The 26,727-nt window shown below is 41.5% G+C and overlaps 1 protein-coding gene across 1 annotated transcript; it reads right to left on the bottom strand.

Annotated features, from left to right (window-relative positions):
- Positions 1-14,379: 14,379 nt before the first annotated feature.
- Positions 14,380-20,520, bottom strand: pycr1b (pyrroline-5-carboxylate reductase 1b). Its single transcript, XM_083906381.1, has 9 exons — positions 20,398-20,520; positions 19,657-19,750; positions 19,010-19,080; positions 18,710-18,889; positions 18,511-18,618; positions 18,231-18,344; positions 17,456-17,548; positions 16,845-17,008; positions 14,380-16,382 (listed from the first exon to the last, which is right to left on the bottom strand). Exons 2-9 carry the CDS (start codon positions 19,721-19,723, stop codon positions 16,205-16,207), a joined length of 975 nt encoding a protein of 324 aa, XP_083762507.1. The 5' UTR covers positions 19,724-19,750; positions 20,398-20,520; the 3' UTR covers positions 14,380-16,204.
- Between the last annotated feature and the right edge of the window lie 6,207 nt (positions 20,521-26,727).

Here is a 26,727-nt window from a genome sequence, read left to right as displayed (position 1 = left end):
TTATCGTGTCACTATATATTGCACATTCTTATAGCCTCTGTATGTACGTTTTAACATAGTAATGGAGTAAATAGCAACATAAATGCTCCGTGTTCTAAGGGTTAAACATAACCATTTAATACCCGACACTAACCGTAACCTCGCCACTGTTAAAATCTTAACCCTAAACTTAAGGTTCTGCCTCAGTGGGACAAGGTCAGCGTTTATGCCAGAAGAGGTCCTCAGGTGGTATGAAATATAAGTACACACACACACAGGAAAATAAATAGCCAGATTAGGCACTTCAAACATGACCTGGGGGGGTTTGTGTGTGTGTGTGTGTGTGTGTGGGTGTACGCGAGCGTAAAACAGCCAGTGCGCAGAGAGAACGATCGCGGATAGATTTTTTTTTTTTAAGAGTCAGTCGTCATTTGTGATGCAAGTCTGTGTTTATTGGATAATCCAACCATAACAACTGACTTAACTGCGCCTCCTCCCCTCAGGCAACTCTCTGAGCAATAACACAGAAAGGATGGCAGCGGAGGGCGAAGACACACACACACACACACACACAGCAGGACGCGGAGCTGACATGATGGAAACGCTAAAAGAGAACAAAACGTGAGGAGCGATGAATTAAAAGAGCCGCAAAACTCAGCTCCTGGCTGCAGGCCACCACCTTGGCTTTGTTTAAAAAAAAAAAACTCATTGATCTTCTGTGGGCCCAGGGTGCTGTGGGTGGGAGTCGGTAAATAATTAACGATGAACACACCGCGCGGAGGCTTATTGAGAATTAGGAATCAGATCGGCGATAAAAAAAGCAACCTGTGTGTGTGTGGAGACAAGAGGGGGAAGAGGAGCTCACAGCAGAGATACAGGGCCGCGGAGAGGGTGAGTAAGTGAAGAGTGAGGGGGAGAAACACACACACACACCAGTCTGAGCTGTGTGTGCGCACATGTGGGTGTGCGTTTGTGAGGAGGAGCAGGAAGCTATTAACCGAGCGCCATGCAGAGCGTGAAATAAGCATGATAACACAAACAGAGAGGAGAGGAACACAAGGAGGAGGCCAATCCATCCATCCATCCATCCATCTTCTACCGCTTTATCCTCCACATGAGGGTCACGGTGGGGCTGTCATAGGCGGGGTTCACCCTGGACAGATCGCCAGTCAATTTAGACTAATGTAATCGCCTTATTGCATGTTTTTGAACCAGAGAACCCACGCAACACAGGGACGCAACACCAAGAGTGCAAACCACTACAACAAATGTGTTGCCCCATATACACTACCGTTCAAAAGTTTGGAGTCACCTATACAATTTTTTGGGGTGTTTTCCAGTAAAAGTCACACTTTTATTCATGAAATCATTTGCAAAACGAATAGAAAATACAGTCAAGACATTGACAAGATTAGAAATAATGATTTTTGCCTTTCGTCAAAGAACCAGCAACACTGTTAACAACCGTGCTAACATCATCGCACAACTTTTTCAAGGGTTTTCTAGTCATCCGATAGCCTTCTCACGCGATTAGCAATGTACCATTAGAACACTGGAAATGGGCCTCTATACACCTATGTACATAGTCCATTAAAAAACAGACGTTTGCAGCTAGAATAGTCATTTACCACATTAACAATGTATATAGTGTATTTCTGATTAATTTCATGTTATATTCATTGAAAAAATAAGGACATTTCTTTTGAACAGTAGTGTACATATATTATACTTCGAGTTCACAAAGGCCATTGTGATCACACTCTGTTCAAGTGTGCGCAACCCAGTGTTTGTGCATGTGCGTTATTATTATTAAAGGCGAGAAAAAAAAGTCCTGCCGTCGTCACGTTCCATTCCAGGTAGTAAGTCGGAGTGTGATGACAAATTTCCCAACACAAGCAAGAAAAACTGCACTGTCAGGCGATTGAGCTCTGGCTACTTCAGAGCTTTCTTTTCTTTTAAAAAAAAAAGGAGGAGTGAAAACATGTAGCGTAGCTTTTAAGTTGGCTCTGGTCTTTGTGTGTGTGTGTGTGTGTGTGTGTGTGTGTCGGTGTGTGTGTGTGTGTGTGTGTGTGTGTGTGTGTGTGTGTGTGAATAACAAACAGAGGGCAGAACTTGAGCCAAAGTTTCAGTGCGGTAAAAGCGTCATATGACTTTCATCATTGGTAACACAGGGGTGTGCAGATTTGATAATTTTTTTAACACTAAAAGTTACATACAAATAAACTGTTGTATCATCATTTTATTGTCATTGTCCCAATTAGCATTTTTCAGTGGCAATGGAACCAAATCTCAGCTTTTCTATCACATCTGGAGTCACTGCTGAGTTTCAAACACGGGACTCTGAGCTAAGTCAGCTACAGACTTTTCACAGGAGGCAGATTTATTCCCAATAAGATCATTTCATGGAGGGTTCCACCAAGAACCCTTTTAAAACCCAATTAAAAGCAAATGGTTCCAGGTAGAACCTCAGCCCTTGTAGAAGGACCCCTTATTTCTAAGAGTGTACACTTAAAAGTGCTAAGTAGAACCATATAAGGTTCTTCGGCTTGTCCTCATGGGAGAACCCTTTTTGGTTCCAGGTAGAACCTTTTTATGAAGGTTCAACCTGGAACTCTTAGTGTTACCAAGAACCCTTTTAAAACCCTTTATTCATGTAAGGGGTTTTAAAGGGTTCTCTGGTTGTGTTACCACCACTTGAAAAACCCTTTCTTTGGGGAAAGGGTTTTTCCAGAAGCAAATGGTTCCAGGAAGAACCTCGTTCCTTGTAGAAGAACACTTTAGGAACTCTTATTTCTAGTAACACCACAGGAAACTCCGAAAGCACACATGGTCCACATGACCATTCCCACTCAAATCGGAAATCCATAACTCCATCTCAATGTCAGTCAAAATAATAGTAATTAGTTATACAATTACAGATGGTTCTGCAGAACCGTCTGCAGTGTATAGCTTAGATCGGGGGCCCGGGTCGGGGTCGGGCAGAGAATCTAAACCCAACTGCAGAGGGATTGGTGACAAACCTTTGGTTCTTCCCCACCTACATTACAACACTGCCCTGAAACTCTAGATTCCCACATACAAGTCGCATTAAAGCTTGATGGTGGGCAGGTCTGACACTTGATAACTGGACGTAGCTACAGTGATGGTGATGGTGATGTCTGCCATGATTGGGTAGAGCTGGAACAATGAATCGATTACTATTAGTCGATTACTAAATTAATCGTCAACTATTTTGATAATGTTTGAACGCATATGATGCGTTTCCATGACGACTGACCGGAAAAAGACGCGTGTGACGTCATGTGAGTCCAGTTACCGTTTACCAGTTAGCTCCGTTAGCTGCATTAGCTCCTTTAGCGCCTACAGTCGAACTGGTATGGTCTGTGTATTAAATGAAAAGAGCATCGCTACGAATAACCAGCGGACTTCTGTACTGCGTATGTGTGCCTCTGTTTTGAAAGTTTAGCGTTACTTTAGAGACTCATTTTAACAATCCGGAGTCACGCCCAGCACTAGTTAAAAAACGTAGATCGGTGTTTGTCAAACCTGGAAATGTCGATGTTCTCAAATGTCTTGTTTTTGTCCACAAACCAAAATGATTCAGTTTTAATGATTTCTTTGTTATGTGGAGCAAAGAAACGAAGAAAATATTCACATTTAAGAAGCTAAAACAATCAGAAATCTTGTTTTAATCGTGGAAAAAAAGCTTCAAACCGAGTTGACCGAGCTGTTTCAGGTCTATATGAATGTAACCGAAATAAAGTTATGATGAGCAAACAAATGTCATCGGGAATGTTGGGAGTGGTGTGGAACGAGGAAGTGTTCAGGCTGGTCTCACCAAGGACGATGAAAACAGAGAATCTAAATCACCTCATTGACAAACACACGGTGCACTTAAAGTGCCCTCATGAGTCACAAGGCAGGGTTTTTGAATGGAGGCCAAATTGGGTCATGTAAAAATATGTAGGGGGGGGGGGCAGCTGCTTCACTGACCTACAATAGAGCTGCAGCTTTATTTTCAGGGACGTATTTGACCATAAAAATCAACAGTTCATAAGGATATCAATTAGAGCTTAATTATTAATCGATTACCAAAAATGTATTGTCAACTATTAAAACAAAATTTTCGGATTGTTTTAGCTTCTTAAATGTGAATATTTTCTTTGTTTCTTTTTCTCCGCATAACAAAGAAATCATTAAAAACTGAATCATTTTGGTTTTGTGGACAAAACGAGACATTCGAGAACACCGATTAACGTTGTTTCACATTTTCTAACATTTTTTTTGGACCAAACTATTCATCGAGAAAATAATCTCTAGTTGCAGCTCTAATATCAATAATCGATGACATCTTTATAGACACGTCACTTCAAAGGGTGACAAACGAAACGCAACTCACACTTTTTGGACACGCCTGCCCCACCGCTTTGCATTAGGTGCCCTTTTAAATTCTCGCCCCCTGCCCTTCCAGATAAATGTCTGCCCCTGCTGACAACAGACTTCACTGTGAACACAGAAACTCAGCGGAAAAAAAACTCTCATCGCCTGGAAATAATTTAATTTCACAGGTGAAGACAAAGAGCTGGTGATGCATTTGAGGCCCCTCTCCCCCCCCACTCTTTACCCCTTTGGTGCCACACATTGCCTCCATTTGTGTGTGTGTCGGTGTGAGTGTGTTTTATCTAAAAAGCTTCAGAAACTCATACCACCATTCTGGGGAAATCGTCACACTGCAGCTAAAAAATGCGGCAAGTTTTGCGCATATGGATGATGCAACTGGTAGACAACCACCGGTTATGGATGCTCCCGTTTCCACGGCCCCCGCTATCTCGACACCACACACACACGTAAAACTAAACGATCGCTACGGCGCGATAGAAGTACGGCGAGTATTGATACAGAACTTGGTACTTGACCTTCACAGGACACAAGGTCAGACGAGTAATTGGTGTGTTTTCTAAATCCTACTTTTGACTTCTGGAGTGTGTTGCAGCGGGGGTTAATCTTTATTTCATAAGTTTTCTGGTTCTCGGGGAGGTTATGTAAATAAGGAGTCAAGACACTTGTAGAGGGAGGCTACGTTTAACTAACACACACACACACACACATACACACGCTCCAAATAACATAGGGACAAGCAGCACAGAAGTAGAAAAAAAAACAGTGGAGCACAGCAACGATTATGCACTAGATCTGCTTACACCATATTTCATCATTACTGTGGAGAAAAAACACTCCACTATTGATCTGCCCCACTGCTTCCTTCTCTCTCTCTCTCTCTCTCTCTGATGCCATCTTTTTACTTCTCTATTTTTACTTCTTCCTCACTTGCAGAAATTTGCAAACATAACAAGACTTTTTTTTTTTCTGAAATGGATAAACAAGATTATAAACACACACACACAGAAGAGAAGCCACTTAAAAATGATCTCCCAATGCAGACTCTTGTAGGCACACACACACACACACACACACACACACACAGGAGGTGAACACCTGTGTAATCTAATGCAATCCAGTGCTGCCGACCTGCAACAAAACATTGGCCGTGTCGAGCGCCATCGCACAAAACAACCGAAGTATCGCAATAATCGCACAGAGATATTCAAATCGAAGGGCACTCAGCATTAAAAATACATAAGAAAACAACGATGATGAAATTCTGCACAGCTACAAGAATTCAACGAACCCAATAAAACGTACATTTTCTCTTCAGTGAAGAAAATGTGCTTTTGTTTGGCTCAAAAATGAGGGAAAAAAATATATTGATGGATGATTTTGACCCTTTTTTGGGAGTGAAAATGACAGTTTCAATGCAAAAGTGATGTCATTCAAATTATAAATCATAGCACAAAAGCAATATCTGTCAAAAATTTTAAAAAATAAAATACTTTTTTTTTTAAACCATATGGTGCAACTCCAGAACAGAATACAACCTAATATTTTTGTTATTATTATTTTCTTATTTATTTATAATTATTTTATGTTGTATTATTATTATTATTTCTTTTCATTTTTTGTTTTGTTTACCTTAAAAAAAGTATTCCTTCAGGCAGATGTGGAAAGAGGACTGAAATATACTACTAAGTAAAAGTAAAAAAAAAATTTTTAACCATATTTAGCAACTCCAGAACAGAATACGATATATTTTTTTATTATTATTTTCTTATTTATTTATTATTATTTTTCTTTTAATTTTTTGTATTATTTATTTAAAAAAAAAAAAAAAAAGTACTCAGTATTCAGGCAGAGGTAAAAAGAGGACTGAATATTCTACTCAGTAAAAGTTAAAGTAAAAAAAGTAGTTTAAAATCATTACATAATTATATATAATAATTATTACTTTTATTTTGTAAAAAGTTACTTAAAAAAAATGTAGTTTCTTTCTTGTGTCGTACAAAAAGGACAGAAACCTCACATGAATTTGCTTTCAATAAAAAAAGGCAAAACTTTACAAAATAAAGTGCTGATAAAAAATAAAAATACGTAAACGCATGATGTGTGAGTCGAAATGGGTCAAAGGTCACAAATGCTTCAAATTCCTCACTCTCTCAGGGACCTCATCATCAAAATGACTTTTAAAAGGTGCCAACAGCTTGTCCTGTTTGACTGCAACTGTACGGTGTACTGTACATTATTTCATATAATCTAATATTGTATTTTAAATTGATTTATTGTTTAATTTAGTTAATATAGTGTGTTTTCTTTTTTTATTGGATTTTGGCACCACAGCAAAGTTCCTTGATTAATTCTAGCGTACGCGGCAATAAACCTGTGTGTAGTTGGTCGATCATGTAAACAGCTAATTACTCAGTAAAAGATATCAAGTATAAACATGCAAATACGTCTCTTTCTTCCCGAATACACACCTGTCCTCACAGCTCGAAGGTGACAAATGGTGTAATGGCAAACTGATAGAAAAAAAAAACACTTCCCAATGCTACAACATCTCACTCAAATCCTCGACGCTGACTTCACTCTCACACATGCAATCCCTACAGGAACCAGACCTTTAAAGGTGTTTCATATCTCACACACTCCTCTCCCTCACTCTCTCTCTCGCGCTCGCGACAAGGCAAAGAAACTCGCTGTGGTAAGTAACAAGTGAAAACGCCATCTGTCAAGGCGAGAGAGCGCATTTGCTTCGCCTCAGCATTTTCGGCGGGGGGAATGCCTTGAAGACAAAAAGGGTCCTTGTTCTCAATCTCTCCGCAAATCCCATCTCTCATTCTTCCCCTCTCTCTCTCTCTCTGCCTTCATCCCCGTTTGCTCTGTGCAGCTTTGCCGCTTCGCCGCCATCAGCAAAGTTGCACGCATAAGCATTGGTCAGCGTTCAATTACCATGAACACCAGGGAAGTGGGGGGGGGGGGGGTACTTGACAGAGAAATGCACTTCAAGCACTGATTAAATACTGATACCAAGTATAAAAAAAAGCTTAGCCTGTAGGTTGTGTGTGTGTGTGTGTGTGTGAGTCTGCCAGTGCAAGTGTGTGTCTCTCCAATACTGATACAACTGTTTCATCATTATGACCCTCTATTACAGTACTTGCCAACTTGCTTACTACATACTTTTGATACACTCCGCAGAGTGCTGACTCCAACTAAACCCACTGATACGGAGTCATTAGGGGGGTGAAGTTTCTGTTTTTCCTCGTGCCCGCCGAGCCTCCGCCATTAGTCTTCAGCGTTGAAGAGTTGCAGCGCTCGTCGGTTACCAGCGGGCAGCAGATAATGGCTCATCCATACAGGAGATCAATCTGAGTAGAGGTGCTTTCCTCTTTTCTTTTCTTTTAAGCACCATGGCTAGTTCCCATGTGAGGGTTCATGAGCAGAGAGTGCTATGAAGATGATCTTCAGCAAACTTTGTCACATGTTGACAATTCTAGTGGTGGAGCGTGCTACTATTTTCATTCAGGAAAAATGCCGGCGGATCCAGCTGTTGTGTTGCCTGTTGCGTGTTTGTTTTTCTCAAAAGCTCTCGAGGCACTCAGGCAAATAGTCGCTAGCTAGTTAGCTATTTAGCTTCATAAATCGTCCTTTGGATGTATATCATACCAACATATTCCAACAAACTTCGACATTGTAACGTGCTTATTTGCGAAAATATATTACAAAAAAAAAATTGTTCCTTGGCAGTTGTGGCCGCCATATTTGTTGAAAAAAAAACCCAGCTGGCTGGCTGAATTCGCAAAGCATCATGGGTAATTTCATCTTCGGGCTCTCCGTTTTAAGCCCGCATCAGAGCTCAATACATTTTGAGGGTTGGTTATAAGAGCAAAATCGGGCTTAAAACGAAGTGGAAGATGAAATTTCCCATGATGCTTTGCGAATTCAGCGAGCCGGCTGATTTAAAAAAAAAAACAAAGATGCCGGCCACATCTGCAGAGGAACAATTTTGTTGCAAGTATATTTTTTCGCAGCTAGCTAACTAGCTCGCTCCACCAGTAGAATTGTCAACATATGACGTACGTTAGCACGTTCGTTACGTTCACAGTGCTATTTGGTGTCCAAATTCCATAGAGAAGCCACTTCCTTTAACGAGGGGAATTTACAGTTGAGGGCACTCCAAACCAAGTGGAACTTTTAAGGGCAAGAAATGGGACCTTTATGTATCCCTAACCCTAAATGCAATGATGCCTCACTGTTCAGATGTCAGTCATCGTCTCATCTGTCTTTTCAACCTATCTCACCACTGACTCCAGAAACTCAATCTTTGGTCGTTTCACCTGATAATCAAAAACTCTGCAACACACCGGCGATTACAAAAAATGTACTTAAACACAGAAGGCCACTTTTTGATTTGTGGACTTATACATTTAGAGAAAGCACTCAGAGAGCACGAACCTTCGTTTCCAACAACGCCATGGTCCAGATTTGAAACCAACATTCCCAGGATTTGACAAAAGCAAACGTGCGATGACTGCATCTGTGTTTGCTGCACAGCGAAATACTGGACTTAGTTTACGAAGTAGGTGTCCAAATGATCACAAGTCACCACAGCAGGATAACAAGGCATAACAGTGATGATGTCATGAACGCAGCATGTAATTTCATTTCTGCCTCATTATTCTAATAATTGTTAAAAGTTAAAGTTGTGGTCTCTACATGAATGCAACAGCCAGTACAGAGAAGTGTGGAAGGATCTTTCAGTCAGTTTTTTTTGTTGCCAACTAGCTCAAGCGCAAAAACCTTAATTATTAATCATTAATAATAAAAAGGTTAACAATGGTTCGGTCCAGGTCCCATCCAAATCACCACCAAAATCTGATCATTTCGACATTTTGTTTCGACCAAATGCCTTTTTGATTTATGCAACTCACAAACAAACAGACAGATGTGACACTGCTTTACATATATGACACTCAGGGTGCTTTACAGGGTTAAACGCACAGCAACATAAAAGGTATAAAACCTAAAATCAGTCAAATTGATTAGAATTATTATTAGAATTATTGTCATAGTGCAGACAACCAAATGAGTGGTGAATTCTGCGGAAAACTTTTGCTGTATAAATATTCCAACACATTATTATAATACATAATAATAGTAAAAGTAGTAAAAAGCATATATAAGCTGCTAAATAATGAAGCTCGTAATATTTATGTTGCTTGTGCTGCACTTTGACCACGTGTGCTTTGCTTTAAATCCACTCTGAAGAAGAAGAAGAAGAACCAAACCCCACTGTACAATTAACACGTGAACACTTTTACACTCCTCAGCCGTCGCGAGCTGTAATATTGATCAATATGACACACATACGTCAACATCCGCTGCAACACAATGGTTCGGCCTTGTTTTTGTGTGTGTGTCTTGTTATTTAATTTAAAAATTCCCTTACAAACCGAGCTCTCCCTTCAGACCTTTGTCCGCGCGCCCGCCGCCGGTGCCTGCCATGTTGCCATGGCTCCCCTTCTCATGCCTCCGCTCCGCTCGCGCAAACGTTGACAAATAACGTTGTGATGAATCAGCATCTCTGACGCGAGCGCAGCCACAAAAAAATAAGACGGGACGGACGGACGGAGTGAGCGGCGACGACGACAACAACCTCGGCTCCCCGTGTCACCGTGAAAACCGTGTCCGTCCGTCAGAGAGGCCTGACGGAAGAGCAAACAAGCAAGCGTGTGTGACACAAAGCAAAAATGTCAAAACACGGAGGAGTCACCGCTGCTCCTCTGGCTGTAGCTACAGCACAATGACAGTTGTAAACGAAAACAACACTCTTTACTTTTTTTTTAGTACAGCTGTTGTAAAAAAGCGGGGAAGCGGTCAGTTCTCTCGGCGGAACCTTCTACGTACCTGGCGAACATCGTACCTGAGCAGCACCAGCACGCGCACACACAACAGCGGGTCGCTTCACCTTCGCTTCAGCGACCCGAGAAGCTAACGCTGGTTCAAATAATGCCTTGTTTTCGAGAGGGGGGTTTCATTCCTTTGAATTCCGTGTTACTCTACACCCGGGGTTTGTTCCTCTTCCAAAACTCGTGTTTCATTCACGTCAATTCAACCGTGTTGTGGTCCGTAAACAAGGGAATCCCCGCGCGTACCAGCGCGGCAGAGAGGGCGGACTCGCTGTCGAACTCCCCCCCCCCCCCTTCCGCACGGTCCGCCCGCCCGGTCCGGTCCTCTCAATCATAGCCGACACATGGCTTCTGTTTAAAAGGTTAACAAACACGTTCGTATTAGCGCGTCCAACGCCCGCTTTTGTCTGCTGCGCTCTTATGAAGTCATCGGCTCATTTTTGAGTTGAGAACCGGACCGTGGTGATTCAGCATAATTGTGCGCGGTGAGTTGAACGCAGAGCGGCGGCGGCGGCAGCGGCGCACACCGGGACACAAGCGGCAACGCACTCGGCGTCGGCGTCCGTGCACACTCAGCAAAAAAGCAGCGCCGAGCAGTTTTTAAAGGTTCACTTTTGATTTTTCTTTTTTTTCCACTCACCAGAAGTCAAACCGGCACCTTTTCGCCCGACGCACCCTCGACGGTTGTGGTTTTCTGGTAGTTTGGTGGAGCCGGTGTGGTGGAGCGACTGTTGGAGAAATGTGTGCGTGTATGTGTGTGCGTGTGCGTGCGTTTTTCCGCTCACGCCTCCTCCTCTTCTCGCAGGTCTTGAGATATTTCCACTCCTTTATGGTCGGAAGCGCGAGACGTCAAAATGATGTTTGGATCACATGGTTTCATTCATGAAGGATCTACGCAGCGCGCGTTTAAAGAGACACGAGACTCTTACTACTGTGTGATGGACGATTGTAACAACAACAGGCAACAACAGTGAGAGAGAGAGTGTGACAAGGCAGGGCTCTCTCTCTCTATCTCTCTGTGTGTGTGTGTGTGTGTGTGTGTGTGTGTGTGTGTGTGTGTGTGTGTGCGCGCGCTTCTAAACTTAGATATGAGCCACTCACTGATCCAACAATAGCACACACACACACACACATTGTGGAAAAATAAACACATGCTGAAGCAGTGATGCTGTCAGGTTTACTGAACATCTGCACTTGAAAATGTTCAATGTTTGTCACATATAATTAGATAGATAAATTATTGCAATTTATGACAATATAAGTTGTCATGAGAGTTTCCTTTATTTAGCTCACGTCAGAAATAAAGGTAGAAGGTATGGCAAACGTGGACCGCAACACCACACCGGCTACATTTAGACTTAGATCTTTATTACTTAGCATGTATATATATAGAGAGAGAGAAAGATGCTTACAATATAGTGTGTACATGCTAGAGCAGGGGTGTCAACCTCAAATGACCTATAGGGGCCAATGAGCGTCAAGTCTAAACAAGACAGGGCCAGTTTAGAGGAAAAAACTGGGGGTAAAAATAACAAATGTTCACTAGTATTCCATCATAATATCACAATAAATTATATTTTGCTTAATATACATACATAAATACACACATATGTATATGTATATATATATATATATATATATATATATACATACATACATACATACATATATATATATATACATACATATATAAATAGATATACTGTACACACAAATGTGTATATATATATATATACACATATAGACTTATGCATGTCTATGTATACATATATATGCACATATATGCATGTATATGTATGCACATATATATACAAACATATATATACACATATATACATACATATAGGAAAGTTGTGGGCCATGTTTTCATAGTAACATGATATTAAGTGATGGGCCACATGTAATCGATTGTGGGGCCACATGTGGCCCGCGGGCCCCCGGTTAGACACCTGTACTAGAGCATTCAGGATAGTTTCTTAATACATATTACCTTTTTACAGGGAACCCTGTCAATGGCAAGCTTCTATATTTCACTTCAGATGATGACCAAAACCGTTGATTATACTGATTTCAAATCAAATTAGTCCCCACAGAATGCAAAAGGAGGTCCAGACACAGGACAACCCTGCAGAACTGTACTGCAGCATTCACCGACTGTGTGTGTGTGTGTGTGTGTGTGGTAACTATCACCATCAGAGCTTCCTCTTTTCTGCAACTGTTTCACCAGGACAGCTGCATCGAGTCGATACTCTAATCAGACCAGAGATCACAGTTGCACACAGGTCGGACAACACAGTTAAAAAAAACAGGAACATGGACGACTGCCCGCAAACAAACACCTCAGTTTTTTTTTGTTTTTTGTTTTCAAACCACTGAAGTACAGACGGAAAAACCTGTTCCTTCATTCACTCATCTTGGTTTCTGGCTCTCCTCTCTTTCTCTCCGGGGCCTTGACGCGATATGCAAACAACCATGTTACTGCAAAGGTCAGTGATTACATTGATTGAACGGGGATGACAGGTAGCATCTGGCGTACCTGTGGACAGAGAACCCATGCTGTGTTCACTCACACACACACACACACACACACACACACACACACATACGCTCTCTGAACTTTCCAACTGTAGGATTATCTCCCACTGACCTGCAATCCCAGAACCTCTGCAGATTTCAAAGACGATCGACACAGCCTCCTCACCTTAGGGTAAGAAGAGAGGCACCGAAAGCTGCTCCATCAACAAAAGGCAACAGAAGTCGTAATAATGAGAGGCAAATGGAGGCCCTCTCCAAGAGTGGCTAATCTTAACAGGAGTGAGGCAGGAGCATGTGGAGAATAACTTGGCATAAAAGAGGGATTATCAAGACACTTCTGTGCTGGAGGAAAATCCACTGCACGCACAAATAAACAGCCCGAGATCACCAAGAGCATGCAGGATGCAATTTAATCACGGGAGAGTGGTGTGTGTGTGTGTAAGTTGAGGTAAAATAATCCTACAACAGCTACTGTAATAATTGTTCAATTATAACGAGGACACGGCTTTCGTCGCGTTCCTTCCGCCACTTTCTCTGTGCCATTGTGCACCTGCGCGTTGCCTGAATAGATCCACGCGCCTATCTCGCTCCAGCACAAAGCGGCATCTGCTAATCCAAAATGTAGCAGCCCACCCCCCCCCCCCCCCACCCCCACCCAGAGCTCAGGAATATGTGTTTAACACACTTATACGAAGTCTGCCGGAGCAACGCGGCGTTAATTTACACAAATGTAACCGCGTTTCAGGCCTCAACTACCGCACTAACTTAAAACTCATTAATGCTAAGCTCCTAAGCTTAAAAGCAGTTTTAAAGTACCTGTATTTTACTTTTATACAACTTTCTCCGCTTTGCACTTTCCGTGATTCTCCTGATTAAGATGTGATCATCGTGGTTTTTACATGAAAGAAAACAGCAATCGTTAGTCTAATAAGACAATGTCAGAAAACGTTCAAAAACGTTGATCACTGGAAATGACGATGTTCTCCAATGTCTTGTTTTGACCGCAAACCAAAATGATTCAGTTCTAATCAACGAAACGAAGAAAATATACACATTTAAGAAGCTAAAACAATAAGAAATATCGTTTTAATCATGAAAACTATCGTTTCAGAGGACATGAAAACCTCTAGGGAAGAAGAGGTCCTGGATCACACACAAGTCACATGTCCCACTGACATCGTGTTTCTAAAATTGAACAGCGTTTCCTCACCATGCATTTATAGACCAGTGAGGGGTGTTTTTACAGTATGTACCGTATTCATCTCGACAAAGTAACAGTGGGCGAGCAAATTCGGATGAATAGCAGCAGGTGAAACCATGTCACTGTAGTGTTATAGATAGACCACAGTCAAACTTAAGTCGCTTGAATGGCAGCTGTGTGAAGTGTAACTCGATCTTCCACGTGCAGATGGGTGACACTGATCATACAGCGCCATCTGCAGGCCAGGGTGCATCTCAATGACGACACAAACCTCAATAAATGACTGTACAAAGCAAAACCCACAGTGCTGGACAAACTTAGCTTAGAAACGATGTGTTTTGATTCAGCTTCTTTAATATTGTCCGTTTTTGACTGGTACACCCAGTTCAATGGTCGATATGCTCAACATAAGCAGAGATAACATCTATTACAATGTGGGGATAAAACTATACAGAATACATAACAATAAAAAAAAAACAATTTGGACGGATTGGTGGCAGATGCTTCATTTATGCTTCATTAACGGTGATTAAATAGTGTTCAGCGAGCGGTTTCAATGATTGAAGCCATCTTACAGCACTTTGAGGTAATGACTAGGGGTGTCACGACTCTCTAAATCCTTGATATCTCAACCTTTCAGAAGGGTTTTTCATCTTTAGACTTGTCTAGTTTCATCTATGATCATTGGTTTTATGTCACGATAACTCGTTTTAGTTGTTTTCATAGTTACGCTACCGTTCAAAAGTTTGGGGTCACTTATAAAAGTCCTTATTTTTGAAGGAAACAACATTATATGTGGTAAACGACTATTCGAGCTGCAAACATCTGTTTTTAATGGAATATGTACATAGGTGTATAGAGGCCCATTTTTAGCAACCATCTCTCCAGTGTTCTAATGGTACATTGTGTTTGCTAATCGTGTTAGAAGGCTATTGGATGATTAGAAACCCTTGAAAACCCTTGTGCAATCATGTTAGCACAGCTGAAAACAGTTTTTTCGGTTCTAAAAATCATTATTTCTAATCTTGTCAATGTCGACTATATTTTCTATACATTTTGCAACTCTTTTGATGAATAAATGTGTGACTTTTAATGGAAAACGCAAAAAAATTGGATAGGTGACCCCAAACTTTTGAACGGTAGTGTATGTCTAGGTCCTTATGATTCCTGCAGAGATATCCTGGAGTACGCTTCACGTGCATAACATCTCTCAAACACCCAGTTCTGTCGGTGTGTCGCTCTGGTTCCTGTTAGCAGGCAGCAGCTTCAGGTTAGCGGCAGGAGGTAACATGCAGTTTTAGCACCACTTTAGAGGACTTTAAATCCTCAATTCCACCTTTGCTTTCAAAAGGCTGAGATTGTGTTATCGTTTCGATCGATATTTGATTTACAATCGAGATACGCGACACCCCTACTAATGACATCTTATAAAAAGAAAACAAAAAGTGCAGACAGAGAGATCTGAAGAAAACTGTCAACAGCTAGGAATTACTTTTATGTGTGAGAAAATAAGGGGTTGAAGGCACATTGTTCTTAATGTGCTAAACCCCAAATATTACATACAGGGAGGTATTTTTAATCATGCCGACTGTAGTGTTTTTGTAAACGACTATAAAAAAACAACTAAGATATTAAAAATTGTCTTTAACAGCATAACACTGTTGGCTAAAGAAGGGTAAACGTTGAATAACATCGTTTAGAAGGCAGAAAAAAAAAACTCTAAAGACATACATTAACAGCTTGATGATTCCCAGAAGCCATCTGCTGGATCCCATGATGGGGCACTGGGTCATTAATGCAACAGCTCTAGACAGTCTAGAGCCCTAACAGACAGATAAACATTTTATCAACGCACTTTTGCTTGTCACTGTGTATCTGGATGTGTGCTTGTAGAAAGCAATTGTGCATCCCAGCATAAGGCTATAACGGAGATCGATGCACCCAGAATACACCTGTGCATGTGTAAGCTGGAGGTGACACCATCAGGTCCTCATCGAGAATGACTAAATCATTTGGCAAAGTAATTTCAAATGTGACATGAGATCAGTCCTGAGTCTCCAGATTTTATGGCTGAACGGTATAAAGCTATAAAGCGTGTGTATTTTTACATAAACCTGTAACATGTTTGTGTGTGTGTGTGTGTGTGTGTGTGTGTGTGTGTGTGTGTGTGTGTGTGTGCTCATCTGTCCACTCAGTTTTTCTTCTTCACCCCTGGACCACGATTGTTGAACAGGCTGATCCCCGACCTGTTGTTCCCATTCGTCTCTCCGCTGACTGCCACTCCAGGTTGCTGGAGAACCTGGTCCAGCGTGGTTTTCTTGATGGCTGCTGGAGAAATGCGCTCCTGGTCTGCCAGGAACTGCAGTTCCCTGTGAGAGGAAGAGCAGCGTCAGGTGTACAGCACAGATAATAAAAAAAAAAAAGGTATGTGGCCAAGTGCTTGTTTTGTTTCCTTCAAATGATGACATGCACAGTCACTTCCTTGTTTTTGTATAAGCCAGCCTGACTATTTCCAGTAAGCTGTCAGCCGACGATGCAGAGATGCTCTACAACCAGTGTCTGCAGAAGTTGTCGTCATAAACCCTGACCAGTACAACTTGTAATCGATTCATCGGTCCATAAAATATCAGAAAATGTTAAAATACGTTGATCAGTGTTTGTCAAACCTGGAAATGACGATATTCTCCAATGTCTTGTTTTGTCCACAAACCAAAATTATTCAGTTTTACTGATTCTCTTTGTTTTATGGAGCAAAGAAACGAAGAAAACACTCACATTTTAGACAATAAAACGATCCGAAATTTTGTTTTAATCATGAAAAACAGTCTCACCGTGTCCTGATGCACGAAGCCTCCACCGCGTTGATCAGGAGGCTGCGGAAGCCGCCGCTCTCCATGACGTGCAGCGCGTGAATGGTGGCGCCCCCCGGTGAGCAGACGTGGTCCTTCAGCTGGCCCGGGTGCTGCTCCGACTCCAGCAGCATCTTAGCTGCTCCCTGAAAACAAAACAAAACAGGAAGAGATTGAAGGAATGGCAGGTGAGGATTTTTATGGAAGACGTCTTCATGTTTGCTTCAGCAATTTTGCGTATCATTTGGATCTGGGAATGGAAATGGTGGGCGCACTGAAAACAGCAACTAGGTCTAAATAACACAGACCAGTGAATCAAGGAGACTCAAAGATGGCAAAACACACACAGGTTTACACAGCTATTCATCTCAGGCAATGACTTCCATTCATTTGAACAGCCTAAACAAAGCCTTTGCCCTAAATTTAACAATAACCAGTCAATGTCTAAGCCTAACATTAACCTTATTGACATCCAAGTACTGATCTCAGAAAAATTAGTTTCCAGACCAGATATTGGTCAGCGTTTATGCCAGAAAACTAAAGAGGTAACAAATACAAGAATACATACACACACATTCACAAAAGTATCTCACCAGCAGAGCCTGAGCTCCAAGTCTGACAGCGAGTCTCCTGGGCAGACCCATTTTCACTCCTCCATCTGCAAGAGCATCCACTGCAGTGAACGCCTGTAAAAAAAAAAACACCACATTTTCTCTCTTTAAAAGCATCTTCACAAAACTTATAGCAATCAACTGAACATCACATCAACATCTGAATGTCAAATCAACATGTTCTCATTCAAAGTTATTCCACTGTATTCAAGCTCCTAATTTCCTGATTTCTTACCCATCACGCTACATAAGAGTAGAATAATTTGACATCCACTTGAGGAGAGAGGCGAAAATGAAACTATGCAAATATCAAACTCAAGGCAGAAAGCAAGATAAAACCCGACAGACACAATTATTTTTAATTTCAGCAGCCACCGCAGACCTCCGTCTGCTACACAGTACGTTTGACGTGACTATTTTATAAAGCAATTCAGATTAAGGTTTAAAAATACATGCATGGCAAAACAAAACTATTACCACAGCTGAGCTACCTTATGGGTTTCTTTAGAAAATAAAGCAAAAGACATGTCCTAATGCAGATGTTCCTTGGCATTAAGGACTCAATATCTAAAAACAATGAATCCTTATCTGAGATTATATGCTATGAAGCATGCATGTATTTTCTGCATTAGCACAAATATATTTAAGCATTACACAGACCCGTCAGAACAACAGTGCAACCAGAACCTCACTCTAACACATTTAACCCGGAATGAAATTTGATCCGTTTTCACAAACACAGCCATCAGTCACTTACATAAGCTGGTCCACTTCCACTCAGCCCGGTGACGGCGTCGATGAGGTCCTCCTCCACCTCAATGCAATATCCTACACTGGCCATCAGCTGCTCCAGCAACTTGCCATCTTCCACCTTATTATCGGGATTAAAGAAGAAAAGAAAATGATGTAATGTGAAAACACAGTATGGCATCTAGTAGCTATAGGAGCAAAAAAGTTAAGGCTTAAAACATACATAATTCCCTTCCATTAGAATCTATTTATCTTGTATTCATACCCATTCGTCCATCTTTCTTTACCTCTGCATGTGTCCCGGTGGCGTACACCGTTGCTCCCTCCTTCACCACTACAGGAGTATTTGTCATACACCTCATGACTTTAGGGGCTGCACGGTGATTTAGTAGTTTCTAGTACGTAGTGAAAAGAAGGCAAATACTTCAACAACATAAGTTAAAAAAAAAAAACAAATACACAGAAAGATCGATGAAAGAAGCAGACCTTCTCAATGGAGCTGATGGTCACACCTGCAGCACACGACACTATGAGATGACGGTCCTCGATGTCCGGCCCAATCTCATCCAGAACGAAGGGGATGATGTGGGGTTTTACGGCAAGGAAGAGCACGTCGCTCTTATTCACGGTCTCTTTGTTGCTCGTCGTCAGGTTCACCCCCATTTTCTGCGGACGAATAATCACAAAGAATTAGACACAGTAAATAGACAAGCACCGCTATCACACATCACCACTTCCATCTCAGTAGTCCTCCTCTAAAGAAATGCAGGGAGTATAGTTTCTCACCCTCAGTCCTGACACAGTCGGCAGGTCTGTGTCTGGGGAGCTGGCTGTAATCCTGTGTGCAGCAATCACACCTGTAGTGGAGAGCGTGATATGAGGATGAAGACAGACGTAGGAAATTACATCAAACCAAACCTTGTTGATGCCAAGCATGGTTATGTCACATGTCAGTGCAGAACTGGAAACAGTCTTTAGTTAGGAACAAGGAAATAAAATAAATACATTTCAAAAAATTGGAGGTACGGGAGAAGAAGAAGAGAAAGCAATGAAATGCTCCCTGAGCAGCTGCCTGATTACAGGTCTGCATGTGTCAATCACAGCTGCTACTGTTTCCTTCACCACACAGCTCCAATTAAGAGTCCTGGATGCAGTCTGGACAAGCAGCGCCATGTCAGAAGACAGATTTAAAACACATAGCTTACCAATGTACCATAGAAACTCACTCTGTGTTTTTGTCAAGCTCCTGAGACCAAAAATGAGTGAATTTACAAAATAAGCAATAATCAGGCAACTAAATCAAATAATAATTGGCTTGTGTTGATTATTTGAAATGGCAAAAAGTGGACGTGAATGCATTTTTCCTTTGTCAAACACAGCTGATGTGGGTTTATGGTTAGGTAAGGGTTCACTGTATGACAACGTGGCCTCACCTGCAGCTGTAAAGCCTTTCACCAGCGCATGAGCCAACTGGCCTGCTCCAATAAATCCGACACTCATCCTGTCTGATAAGGTGGCTTCACTGGCCTGGAAGAAACGGAAAATGATGTTAAAGACCCACTGTAATAGCATGATACCAACTTATGGGAAAAAAAAGAAAAGACAGACTTTGGTGGTGATGATGTAACTGAGGTGGGGGGTGTGGAAAAGGTACACACACAGTAAAAGGTCCTCTGACACTCTTGGGAAATACATTATGTGCCTTGTAACTTTACATTAAAAACAAAATAATTTAGAGAGCTATAAATAAATGAGTCCTTTACCAGTCTAACACGAGAAGTTCCTTCTCTGCATTTAACCCATCCTCTACGAGAACCCTACTATGTACCTTGCTCAGGGGTACCCCAGACCTTGTTTGACCTGGTAGGCACTGGAACCGGCAAATCTCCGGTTACAAGCCAAGTTCCATTTCCACTTTGCCATGGGCTGCCCAATATTTGCTGATAGCGTCACTCAAATTGATGCTATCAGATTTTTTACTATTTCAATAGAGTTTTACTGTTTAAACGGACATGCTGCTTTTCTATTGTTTGCTAACTAGCCTGAGCTGGATAGCATTTCTTAGCTAAGTAATGCCCACCTGTCGTCGGCTAGCTCCTCTGCTAGCAAGGATTCACAACCACAAACGGACGAGAATTACAACTCATTTATATTAGAGTATTATATCATATTACCCTCTCCTCTGGTGTTGGAGTTTAGTCTGTGAGATGAAGAGATAACCGTTACGTCCCCGAGGCGACAGACAGTCAGCTTCCCGAGTGAAGAAGTACCACGCTCTGTGTCAACGTGGCTTCCTCTTTGCCTCAGCAGCTGGGAGTCCAGAAAGTGTAACGGGCAGCGATGCTGGCCAATCACAGCAGCGAGAACCCGAGCGCTTGACCAATGAGATGCGAGATTTCGGGAATCAGGGCGGGACTTGAAGGCCGTCAGCCCGGTTGCATCAGTTCAACAGGTTTAATAATCTCACCCCAGCCCAGAGAAATGTAGGTCACATAAAAAGAAGTGCGGGTCATGATGTAGGTCATGTTGACACGGACTAAGCTAGATTCAACTGAATCTGTTCATTTCACGACCTCGACAGGGCTATTTATAGAGCGTTTGTTCAAACAAAGGCTACATAAAGTACATAAAGAGAGCAGGCCTGTGTCTACATGTACACATGCAGCTATTTACTATGCTCACAAGGCAAATATGTCAGAAGTTAAAAAGTAAACTCAGGATTTTTTCCCCTCCCAAATGAGTCAAGTTTTCCTTGATTTGATTTACTCTCATCTTTAAAAGTTAGTATCATGTGCTCCCTACTGGATGTTCAGTTTTTACAGGAAGTCCTGATGTAAGAGATCATTAAAACAGAGGCAACAGAAAAACACATACTTATTTAAAGTTAATTTAAAAGTAATAAAACTTCTTAAAGGACAATGTTCTAAAATGAGAAGATGAATGAACAGGTGAATAATGAGGACAGGTGAATTGGTTCTCATTAAGGCCCCAGAGTGAGTGAGAAAGTTAAAGCATTTGTGACCTTTGACCCATGCTGACTGACCTTAATTTAATAAGGTTTGCATTTAATTAAAAAACTATTAATGTGAGATTTGTGTCCTTTTTGCACCCCAACCTTTAACGCAAGTACATTTTAACTCATATTTTCAGTATTCTTTCCACCTCTGTGTATGTGGTGTAAAAAAGTTATTTTTATCTTTATGTTTCCATCACATTATGTATTACAATTCCACATTCCCTACAAAATAAATGGTCCCCAGGAATGTCCTTGGTCCATGTTGAGCGATTGGAATGCAAATGCAAACTGCAGCGCTTCATGTATGGGCTCCAGAAGAAGTAGCTGGTGATATTTGAGCGACCTGAATTTGAATGAAGAATTGTTATTCTAAAACGGTGACTGCCAGAGAGCTCTTCTCCCTCTCTCTCTCTCTGTCCCCCTTAGATTTGACAGAATCCAAAATAAAGCAGAGGTGGATGGCGCGCACGCTAATGAGCCGTGACATTTGAATACAGTTTAGCCTCCTATCCCTTAGCACTTCGCCGATGCGTATTCTCAAAATTAGCCCTGAACTTGTCCTGCTTCTGTCATAGTGATGCTAAATCTTCCCTCTGCACATTTTAATAGGACCGACCCTCCTCTTGCCTGACTGTCTTTGCCTCTTCTCGTCCGTGTTTCGCTGCCACGCCAGGCTAAATTTACACTCTGCGAGGGAAAAAAAAACTGTATGTCCTTTCTGAGGGGACCACATTCCATTTATTTTCCCACAGAGCCCCTGGACGGACTGACATATGCATATGCTCCTGTCTATATGCTCTATATATAGAGCAGAATGCATATATAGCCCGACTTTGAGCTTCAGCAGAACCAGCTGCAAGAATCAGTTCCTCTTAAGTCAGCTGGAGACGGTGATATACATCGTCAGGTCATTTTAAAACACATATATGACACATACACAGATAAACACTTGACTCTAAGCTTGTGATACAACAGTGATGTAATCTACTTAATAATCTACTGTGTTATTCCAGTTTCAGATTTTACAGAAAGTCTAGATTCCAAAAGTGACAAGGGAATTTAACATCCAACATTTTTGGGGGGGCTTTAACCCCACGGATCTGTGCCACAGGTGCACTCTCTTTTAATTGCATTGGGAATAATACACAACTCCATATATGGACATCCTACTGGTGTCATTATCGTACATATTTTTATTTTACGTACATTTTTAACTAGCTTCTTTTTTTTTAACTTTAACCTAAGTATATTTGTAGACCAGTACTTTTACATGTACTGAAGTAAAATTGTATCAAAAAAGTAGTACTTTTACTTAGTAGAGTAGAATAGAATGTCCTTATATGGACATCCTAGGGGTGTGTGTTTATAGGTCACATCTTCAGGCTTTAAAAAAATGTAATTTTTAACAAACTGCTTTTTTTTTACTTTAACCTGAGTACATTTTACGACCAGTACTTTTACATGTACGGTGCCTGGATGTCACGCGTGTCTTTTTCTGGTCAGTCGTCATTGAACCGCGTTGCACGTTTACGTTGACGGCATTAACGTGCCCAGCACTAGTTAATGTCGTGTGTGTGTGTGTGTGTGAAGTCTAACATTTCCAAGCCTGTATAAAAAGTCACATTGTACTCTTCCCTCTTCAGCTCGCGGAGCAATTACCCACAAAAAATGTTCTCCAGACCTAATCTCCTACTAGAAGAAAAATTCACTGGTACTCGACTGCGACACACACACACACACTCAGAGAGAGTCAATTTACCACTGCCTGCCTCTCTTGTATGAGTCAGATTCAGCATGTGTGCTGATGCGTGACAACACTCTTTACCTCTGTCATTTTTTGACAGAACTCCACAAGGTTTATTAAAAATACCAGACCTTGTAAATCTTTTTTTTTTTTTTTTTTTTTTTCTAGGGCGCACAGTGACGGGTAGATCTTGGTGAAGTGTTCACAAAAAAAATAATCATTTGTTGCTGCTGGTGTGTATTTTTGTGTCTCAGTGTGTACGGACAATATTCAAAAGGAAGGAGAGACAGAAAGTGAGAGGAGACGATGCATATTTCCAATAATATCAGTCAGGCAGAGTATCTCTCATATGTCTCCCTCCTGCAGTCTGACAAAGGAAAAAGAAAATCGTGTCTCGGTGTTATGTCAATCCCAAAGCTAATAAAAGGATTTCCCACAGCATCTCAAAGCCAAATGAAGCTGTAGTTGTCAGAGGAGTTGTGCGCTACAGTAAACACAACTTCACCCCTTTGTAACATGTGTTTTAGTGTGAAAAACAATTTCAGGAATATTATGGCTAAATTTACCATTTACACAACCTATAGATCACAGTGAATCTATAAAAGGCACAAACATTTAGTCACAGGTATCTGGAAGTGAAAAATATAATATCTCACAAATTAATCCTGTGGGCCAGATTTGAACCTGAACTGAATTTATAATGTATATGCAGTAGTCATGGGTAAGTCCAACTTTAGCTAACGTGTGGTACTTCAGGTTCCAGAACAACATGAGGAAGTGCCCTCATATAACATATTATACGGTATTAAAAATTATTTTGCGCTGTCGGTTAAATGAAGGAATTCAATTAAATAATGAATAGTACTGGGCGCGTTAACGCGCTAACGGCAGTCAACAGAGTCAACGCTAACACACGTTAGCGCTTGACACGCTTCCATGACGACTGACCGGAAAAAGACGCGCGTGGCGTCGTGTTTACGTGCCGCGGCACCAGAGTCCATGCACCGTTTACCAGTTAGCTCCGTTAGGTGCGTTAGCTCCTTTAGCGCGCCAACAGTCGAACTGGAGCGGTCCATTTATTAAACGAAAAGAGCAGCGCTATGAATAACCAGCGTACCTGTGTGCTGCGTATGTGTGCCTCTGTTTTTAAAGTTTAGCGTTACAGACTCATTTTAACAATCGGGAGTCACGTAAACATGACGCCACGTGCGTCTTTTTCCGGTCAGTCATCGTGGAAACGCAACATGCGTTAACGTTGACGCCGTTAACATGCCTAGCACTAATAATTAATGAATTCAAGTCAGCAATACGACCCAGTTTTAATGACACAACTAAACCTGACTTCCTGCCCTAACCCTGGACCTTTAATGTTCTTTATACTCATAAAAGCAGGCCAAAAACTCCAGTATTTACTACAGGCTTACAGCAAAAAACACTCACAAAAGCACAAAAGGGAGATTACAGCAGCTTCGAAAATGAGCGTAAATACTCTTTCTCTCATTCGTACGTAATAGCTTTGCAGCAGAGCTGGCATGGGTTCAGATCCTCTGGGAACCAAGATGTTCCGCACAACATTTGGCAAAGCAGAGAGTCAAGAGCTGCGAGGGAACGCTGACATCAGCAACATGTGCTGTCAGAGATTAGACAGAGAGCCGGCAGTCTCCTGTCCCCGTCCCTACGTGTCCACGTCACAGAGTCAGAAGAGGATTATGATGGACACCTGTCGCAGCTCATCTCTGTCATGACGGAGTTCATATATGTGGATACTCAGCTATGTTTAAGACAGAGGCCCACGGGGCGTTAGAAGGAAAAATGAGTGCGGATATGGAACAGCTGCTAAATGTGGATGAGCAAAGAAACAGAGGGGAGGACATGCGGGCCGTAATGGGGCTACAGATCGCTCTGTGGCAACACTATCCGCCCCACTCTCCCATGGTAGCTTTCTGCAGGATTTATCCTGTCAAAAACAGTGTGCAAGAACAAAATCTTCATCTGTGCATGCATCACATTTACTAAAAATTGGTTGAAATCACGCAATGATGCTTTCTGTGGTCTTAAAACGGATTTGGATACGAGAGGAACCAACTGGTGTTGGATTTGTCGTTGAGCTCTGAGACAGAGTTGCTGCCGTGTCCCGATGGACTTAATATAAGACATTGATCCTGGATTAGAGCGATGACCAAAGATCAAAGCTGAGGGAGAGAGGAGTGAAGGATGGAGAGGTGGTTTGGCAGAGTACAGGAATTAAATAAATATAAAAAGGGGGAATAAACAAAGACAGACTGAGAGTGGATCACCCTTAGCCTGAACATGTGACCTATAACAGCAGGATGTCCATATAAGGAGATGTGAATTATTCCCGCGACAATTTGACAATTAGGTTCTGATGAAGATCAAACTAAAGTGCGTGCAAATGATGACAAAACTGTCGCTTTTGTCTTCATATAAAGTTTTCGATTAACTATTCTCGTCTTGTATGTAAAATAACTTTCATTAATTTGCACAGCGATGAAATCGACCATGAATTATGTATCTGAACCCCCCACCTAGATGCATAAAACCACCTGAACAACTCTGGGATCAAGAGGTCCCCACAATAAAAAAAACAATTAATTTTTTTGTGTTAAACTCGGAGGATAAGAGTTCATAATTTAAAGAATTTCTATTGCAGCTCCCTAATTGTGTCTCTGTTGGAGCGGAGACTGATGCGAGCAGTGAGACGAGTAAAAAAAAAAAGGAGTAAAGTTTCTCTGCACAGCTTAAAAAAATAATATATATTATTATAATAGTGTGTGTGTGTATCAGAAATGATGTAAATGTTAAAATTATGAGCAAACAAACCCATCAGTAGTATATTATACCCGTTAAACGCGATCGTATCGCGCGACGACGCGTTAGCATCGCTGAATTACGCAACGGTTCGTGCTATCGGAAAAATTCCCACGGTTTCCGAAAGCTAAGAAGTTGCACGTCAAATCCCAGGTGCGGTTATTACGGTAATTTCACCCGCGCTGTTGCAGGAAGCCGGCGAATCGGCATCTTTGTCGCCAGAGAGGAGTGAGTTGTAAAAACGCCTGTACATGACAAAAACAAAATGTCCACAAAAACAAATGTCACGATTGAAATGTTTTCTACTGTTAAAATTTCAAATTTAACATACAAATTGAAAGTTAATCTGGAAAAATGCGCAAAAGCACTTACTCACAGGACATTTTCTGGACCTAGCATTTTTCCTATAACCATTACACACTAGACCTTTAATATAATTCTCTAACATGACCCGAGAGACAGATTTCACATCACAAACAACGTTAGCTGTTGATAATGTGGAAAATATAAATAATATTGTTTATTTGAGAGGAGATAACACAAAAAACATCCAACCGTCCAGCAGAAATGAAAATATGATGATCCAGGTCATCTTAATATGTGAGAATAGGCAAACATTCCAAACATTCTCCTCATCAGATGCGTGTGAAATAGGTTTTTTTGTTTATTTCTTGGAGAGTTTCTAAAGGCAGCGGCCTTTTCTGAGCGTTGTCTCACAGCTTCAGTATGAGCGCCGGCAGCTCATGTGTATTTCTGGCAGCCGGGTGAACGTCTGTGGATCACTGCTGTGGGGTTTTCAGATGACAGGGATGCCACACATTCCAATATCACAGTTTGCTATTTATAGTTGCGACTTTAACGTATTATTTGAATACAAATACATGATGAATAGTAAATAATGTGTGTGTGTGTTTA

The sequence above is a fragment of the Microchirus variegatus genome (assembly GCF_963457635.1).
Source record: "Microchirus variegatus genome assembly, chromosome: 19".
NCBI lineage: Eukaryota > Metazoa > Chordata > Actinopteri > Pleuronectiformes > Soleidae > Microchirus > Microchirus variegatus.
Note: the sequence above shows the minus strand (reverse complement) of the source record. Positions and strands in the feature narration are given on the sequence as shown.